The sequence below is a fragment of the Oratosquilla oratoria genome, chromosome 1 (assembly GCF_046742065.1).
Source record: "Oratosquilla oratoria isolate Oo_2021 chromosome 1, ASM4674206v1, whole genome shotgun sequence".
NCBI classification, from domain to species: Eukaryota; Metazoa; Arthropoda; class Malacostraca; order Stomatopoda; family Squillidae; genus Oratosquilla; species Oratosquilla oratoria.
The window spans coordinates 41,390,386-41,397,885 of NC_134777.1; the positions used below are offsets into that span (position 1 = coordinate 41,390,386).

Sequence of the window (7,500 nt, forward strand, 5' to 3'; positions counted from 1 at the left end):
TGTAAAGTTAAGGAAGGTATGGTTTTTGTGTTTCAATGTCATATCATATGGTTTATGTGTTTCAATATCTGGAGAGTGGAGAGATGAAGGAGGAAAAAGAGAAAGAGAGAGAGAAAAAAGAGCAAAGATTTTTTTTTGGGGGGAAGGGGAGTTCTGACCCGCCCGAACTTCCAGTGAATGTTACAATTACAAGACGAAGAAAACGGGAAATAGAGAGAGGGGACACTATTTCAAAGTAAGCCCGAAAGAAACGAACTAGAAAAGGTACATGTATTTAGCTATTGAGGGAGTAGAGGTTGTTTGCCGTGGAAGAATAAAACAAGAAAATAGGACAAGAAAAATAGCGCAAGAAAGGGGGCTGCCACTTGAGCAAAGAAGGCCATCATGGAGAGTACAGCGAAATCAGTGCTGTTGACTGGTAATGGAATGTGAACGCAGAGGGCGAAGACAATGGAAAAGGAATGCCTCAAGATTATATGTGGAGCGCGACTAGATGGAATAACAAAGAGATACAGCCTGGAGAACGTTAGGGAGAAAGCGACAAAGGGTGAGATGATGAATGGAAAATCATCATTATTATTATTATTATCATTGACGTTTGATAGCTGTAGTCTATTAACCAATAACAATATTAGTAGTAATACTGGTAACTCACCGAATTTGCTTTCTTTGGTATTTTTTGTGCTGTTTGATTTCTGTTGATAAGAAACTAAGACTAATATGTCAGCACTACAACTATTGATCTTTGTGTGGGCAGGAAAGCATGAGGACGGAGAAAGACGTGAAGGTTTGTGTGTGTGTGTGGGGGGGGGCGTGGGTATGGGAGGGTGGAGGTGACATCAGGATGGGGAGAGGAAGTGAGGGAAGCTTGGCTGGAGATACAATTTTTTAGGTATTACGGATGTCTTATTTCGATCTAACCTCTACTCGAATTCCCTTAATGTTCGATAACAAAAGTAAATTATCTGTGGAACATGAACCTTTGTATTTGTTATAAATTCATCGATTAATATCTGCAAATACTGATACAATTTTAATTTTTTCTTTCGTTTACTCCCTCATTTACTTAATCATATAATAGGAACGTTCATGACAAAAAAAGTTGAAAAAAAAAAATCAGCTAACCAGTACAACTCAAGTTGCCTCACGGTTAGTAAATGGGTGTAGGAGAGATTTGATATCATTAGCAATAATGTCTTTTTTCTATCGCAACTGCTCAAGGTATTCTGCCAATATATATAATTCATTAACCTCTGCATTCAAAGGGCTATAAAATCGGCAGAGTAAAATAAAATTTGTATGAATCATCCCTATGATATATCCTACTGAGGCTATTAATCAAGATTATCTTAAGGTTCGTATCATAGAGGTCAGCCCTCGGAACATTAAAACAATTCATGTTTAATGTAAAAAAAAAAAAAAAAAAAAAAAATAATGTTGTGATGAAGGCGATAACATAGACCTCAAACGCTTGGGCAAGAAAAAAAATTTTTATAAAAAATTTTCACGTACCATTTTCTGTTGACAAGAAGTGTAGTAAAACCAAAACAGTTCAACAAATTTCTTTCAAATCTGGTACGAGTATGCGTATTTAGGATACCAAACCTGGAAAATGGAAAAATGATTAAAATCTCAGAACAATTCGTCAAGATAAACATTTGATATCTTTAATTTATCTAAAACATCGCAAATTAATGTCGATCAGAATAATAACTTGTAATACAAGCTGCCAGACATACGGTCTTACTCAACTGGTCGTGTTATGAAATTCTCACGATTGGGTTGGCTAGCATTTATGAACATAGTTTTATAAAGATAACTTTTGGAGTTATTGCGCTAACAAATCATGCCACATAATTCCCTTAGTAGTAAACACTATCTCGATCAACTAGCAAGCCAACATCATTTTCACATTTTATCATGGCTACTGCCAAACAATTTCATTTATCACCATAGTTGAAGGGATATTCCTCTCGTAAAGAGGTCAATGAACTTAACAAATTTACTCGTTGATAACCCTATCATTATCATCATCATCATCGTTAATTTCTTATGTTACGTCATCGAAAGTGACACCATACCATAGCTGCTTCCATAAATTCATTGGCGACTTAAATCAGCAATTTCTAATATAATCTTATTCCTTCAACGACCGGAGTCTTTCTTATATTGAATAAAATATCCTGGTTGCAGCCAGAATAAAATCCCATAAATCTAACTAGGCAGTCGATATTTGTCCACTTTTATCCGAGTTGGGCCGGCCAATTTTATCTAGATGCCAGGGTCTTAATCCTCCCCTTTTTTTTTTTTCTTTCTTAGTGAATAATATTGCCCAACGTCTGCAAGAACAAAATCTGTAAAGGCGTCAGATGGGTTCAATATGGCAATAAATAAATAAATAGATAAATGGGTAGACGAATCAATAAAATAAATGAATAGATAAATAAACATATGAATAGATAGATAGATAAATGAATGAATAAATAAACAAATGAATAAATAAATAGGTAGATAGATAAACAGATAGATAATTAAATAGATAAACATATACACAAATAAGTAGATAAATAAATGAGTAAATTAATAGATGAATAAATGAATAAATGAGTAAGCAAATAAATAAATAGATAGATAAATAAATAAGAAACAAATACGTTGATAAAAAAGTAAAAAGTACATAAACTAATAGATAAAAAATGAACATATAAATATATAAAACGAATAAATAGATAAATGAATAAATGAATGTATAAATGAATAAACAAAGAAACGAACAAACAAACAAAAATAAAGGTATAACTAGATAAACATATAAACAATAAATAAATAAACAAATAAATAAATAGATAAGTGTATAGATTAACAAAAAACGAAAAAAAGAAAAAGCAAAGGTACAAATAGGTAAATATATACACAAATAGATGCATATCAATACTCGCGACCCAACATACCTAAAACAATCAAGAAAGTGATGTAGTACACTATGATTTTTACTCCGTCTGGAAACAACAATTCTTTTAGCATTTGAAGGCTGCGAATTCGAGCCTGAAGGAGGGCCTCGACCTACTAACAGCTTCTTCAGGCCGGACTTCACCCTTTGAAGGGTATTAAGTCGTCAGTCTGTTAGATGCGTCACCGGTCTAAGTGGTTCAATACACTGGACTCTCCACGTGGGGGCGGTGGTGCTTGTGGCGTCATCACGTAAATTTCTTTCCTCGATCCACCTGCGGACACGCTCCCTCTTTAATCGATATTTCTGAACCTCAAGACTCTACTGATTGAAGAAGTAGTGCATACCGATCTCTATCAAACCTGGAAGTACATTAAACCCGTCCCGTGCACTCTAACCGGCTGGGAAATAGTAGAATCTACTCGTACTTTCCAGCCATGACGAGAACAAAGTCATATTGGGACACGTTGACAGTCTGGTGGCAAAGGTTACTAATTGTACCAAGTATGAGCACGCGGAATAAAGTGGTTAATTTCTTAAGTTTATCTATCGTTTCTTATGTGTTGAGGAGCATTTAAACTTGATCAAATAACTTTAGGTTACATGAAAAATATTGTAAGCAAGTCAGGAAAGAGTTATGATAACTGCTGCCTAGAGAGACCTGGAGCCCCTTGAAAGGAACGTTCGAATGTTCTCTGCGTTGTGTGGGTCTATTCCTGTTAGCGGCTTACAGTAGGAGGCGAAGGAGGAAGAGGAGGAGGCAGAGGAAGCGGAGGAAGAGGAGGAAGAGGACGAGGACAAGGACGAGGGGAGTAGCCGTTGGCTGTCAGCTTTCCTTATGCAAAAAATTAATTGTAGAAGTTGGGAGGGAAGACCCTTAGGCCCGGTTCGGAGACCGAATGCCAATCTCTCGGGGCTGCACCTCAAGAGGAGGGATGAGGGCTTTAATCAGTTTTAGAAAATGACAAAGGGGAGAAGGTTGTCCCCGACATCCGCCTTGCAGAGCCATCACCTATCGGTGATCCCAGGAGTCGGACTTTCTGATGAAGCAAGAAATGTATTACGTGTGGACAGTGTACGTGGTTTCAATAAAAGAGGCAATGGATGAAATGATCCTGACGATGAATTGACCATGACGATCAGAAAACAAACAAACAAACACGATAGTGTTATTACTAAGCGCTCTTATTCCAGTGGAATAGCACACTTTTTGTTTGACATCAGATTAAACATGTAATAAAGCGCAAAAATATATAATAATAACAGTGATGTCATGTCACTAGCCATTGAGTTTATTTGTCAGAGAACTATAGTATGATCACTTTAGCTTGACAGAATTATATTATACGATCAAATTAAATTAGTATTTGTAATAAGAATGTTAGCAAAATTCACACTAAAAAAAAAGAAAGAAAATAAGAAAGTATGGAAATTTGTAATTGTCATAAAAAAGAAATGTAAAAAAGCTACCATGTAACATTATTTGAAACAAATATCCACCAAGCTAAAATAAGCAGAGTATTGTAATACTGACAACAGCACAATATCATTTTTTCCCTAAAACATACAGAAATAGAACTATCGATGGTGGTAACTGCCCCTGTTACCGTTGCCACAAGTATGATAATTTCTAAAAATAATATAATTTATACTTTACAAGCGTTTCTTTACTATCTGATTAACTGCCGTTGCAAGAAATTACAACCCCTTTTGAGTGGCAATGCTTCATAAACTAAATGCTACTGCCTGGATCTAGCCAGATCAAAATGAACAGATTACTTCATAAAAACAAAACAAAAATCCGTGAGATGGTTCCTTGTAGCCCTTTACCCTACACTGAATGAAATTGTCCGTCAAAACAGAAGACAATGCAAGGTAAGTCATTGTAGCAGAGATTAAATCTCCATTCAGAACTTATATGCTACGTACAGAGTCTCCTACGTATGAACTTTATGTTTCTGTTTAACGAGTAAAACAACAACTAGCGTCGCTTTTACATATCTATAATCGGTATTATTACTTGATTCCCATAATGTGGTAGATTCATTTAAACAAACCACCTTTTATAATGACCCGACAACCACCATAAAAGTCCTCCTCCTCCCAATATTTTCCTCATCAGACTTTCTGTCCCTCACATATTCCTACCGAAGCTCCAATTAGCTCCTCATTTCCTCTCAAACCCCTCCCTTTTCCCCTCCTCCCCTTCCCTTCCCTCTCTCGCATACCTCCCCCTTCCGTCACCTGTTCCAGGAACAGTAGTACATCGTTTCCTTCCACAACTGAAGTTCCTCTACACTCTCGTAATATCATTCATCATTATCGCGTCTTATGTTTTCCTCTCCAGCTGGAGTCGAACGGCCCCGATGTCACTGCCTCAGTCATCTCAGCCTTGGTGGCGCGGACCCTGAGGGAGGCGGCGGTGGAGGTGATGAAGGAAGAAGAGGCGGAGGAAGAGAGAATCAACCGCCTCGCCCAAGCCACCGCCGAGAGCTTCAAGGTAAGAGATCGAAAAAAAGTTCGAAGATCTTTTTTCTTTTTCTTTTGTAAAAGTGGTCGAGTTGCGTGTAACACGTGATTGAGGGCCACTTGAGTCTGACCAAAAAGAGTGCGATAAAGACATTCATCCCTTTTAGGAACTATTGTTTGTCAGCAGTGTATATCACCATATCATAGCTATGTCAATCTAACCAGAATTAATCAAATCGCTTGTAGTTAATACAGAACCAGAGCCTCTTCTTGAATGTGTATTTCTTCGTTTAGCACGAAGGAAACAACTTTTATTTATATGTTTCTGTTCTGTCTAGCGCGAAGAAATTATATTCAGGACTGAAGCGTCCCTTGGGTTACTCATCGCAGCAATAAGAAAAAAAAAAAAAAACCCGCTGATCATATCTAATTTCTACCTCCTCTTCGTTCTGCTACCCACCTTAAATCCTTCCTTTACCACCTCTATGACACCACCTTTTCAATACAATATTGTCCCCAAGGACAGAGGCTCTGATTATCGGCTCCGGGATACTAATACAGCCTTAAGGCTCTTTGAGTTTGGTGATGTAAGTTCAAGATTTGGTTCTGGCTAACGGCAGACGTCTTTACACGTCAGCTGAGGAAGAGACCACTACAAAATGGAATCTCGATCAAACGGGCCCTATTTGGGGCAAATTTTTTTTTTACTCATTTTGAGGCATTCTCATAGGAAAGTTACATTATATTCTTATATGAAATTTGTATTCACATATGAAAGTAGTATTCGCATGGAAATATTCTTGCGCATAGATATTATCAAGTACGACAAATGTTTTTCCTTTCATTCCATTCTGTAAACCAAAGAGCCATTAGCAGAGCCGAAGGCAAATATCAACATGGCCATTTTAGACACAGGGGATGCGACATAGTCACTAGTGCAGAGAGCCATAAGTACGCGAAAGCCGCGACAGAGTGCCCCGCCTCTTGTCCCGTGGCACCACGGCCGGGAGTGTTGAGGCACAGTGCCACAATCAATCATCAACACTTCAGTGGGTTCAACGAACTTTACCACTGTACACAAGAACCTTAATTCCCATGGGAACGGGTAAAGGAAAAGAAACAAGGCGAAATCGAACAGCTCAATAACCTCTAGGAGGATTCTCTAATTCCCTATGAAGTATCCCTACCACCCATTGGTCTATTATGACACAAGCCTCTGACACAAACCACGGCCTATAAAGTACCCAATAATTGATTCCCATGATCTTCCAACGTTCTAGATATTTCGTCAACGGTTCCCAGTAAGTTTATTTTCGTCTTGCTGAGCAATATAGCCTATATCGAACTTACTCGCGTCCTTCTAGCCTTCCTTTTCTACTGATTGGACTTTTCCAGCCTTCTTCTCCCTCCCTTTTTTAGCTGTGTATCCTTCATTTGCGTTGTGAAGAGACGAAAAACTTATCACCAGTCTTCAAGTCCAGTGTCACGCAGAGCAAAATTCTGGAACCGAACTCATGCACTCCAGACGCAGCTTAACCTTCCCCCAACCCCTCTCACTGATCGTATGATATCCAAAAATGGTTTTGGATTGCAATTTTACGGCCTCCAATGAATAGAGAAATGGTGATGGGCGGTGGGATTCCAATTGCCTAGTGGGGATGGCGTGCATGAACCCAGCCTGCATTCACTAATCTATACCTTCGCTAAATAAGAAATGGGAGCCAGTTAGTGATTCAATCAATCAGCTGGTCGGTCAGTCGGTCAGTCGGTCAAATGGCCAGCCGATCATTCTGTCATTCTGTCAGGTAGTTAGTCAATCAGTCACCCAGTCGTTTACTCAATAAGTCAACCAATAAGTAGGTCAGTCAGTCATGTAGTCAGTCGGTCAATCATTTAGTCAGTCAGTCAGTCAATAATTTTTCATTCATCTATTCATTCAATCATTCAGTTAGTCAGTCAGTCAGTCAGTCAGTCAGTCAGTCAGTCAGTCAGTCAGTCAGTCAGTCAGTCAGTCAGTCAGTCAGTCAGTCAGTCAGTCAGTCAGTCAGTCAGTCAGTCAGTCAGTCAGTCAGTCAGTCAGT

At 38.4% G+C, this 7,500-nt stretch overlaps 1 protein-coding gene across 3 annotated transcripts in view; it reads left to right on the top strand.

The window, feature by feature from the left end:
* LOC143032906 (uncharacterized) overlaps positions 1-7,500 on the top strand; it is a 188,199-nt gene that overhangs the window by 151,488 nt on the left and 29,211 nt on the right. For all 3 annotated transcript variants that reach the window (XM_076198153.1, XM_076198172.1, XM_076198163.1), the window contains one exon: positions 5,298-5,450. In XM_076198153.1, coding sequence (XP_076054268.1) covers positions 5,298-5,450 — 153 coding nt within the window. The remainder of the gene's footprint in view (positions 1-5,297; positions 5,451-7,500) is intronic.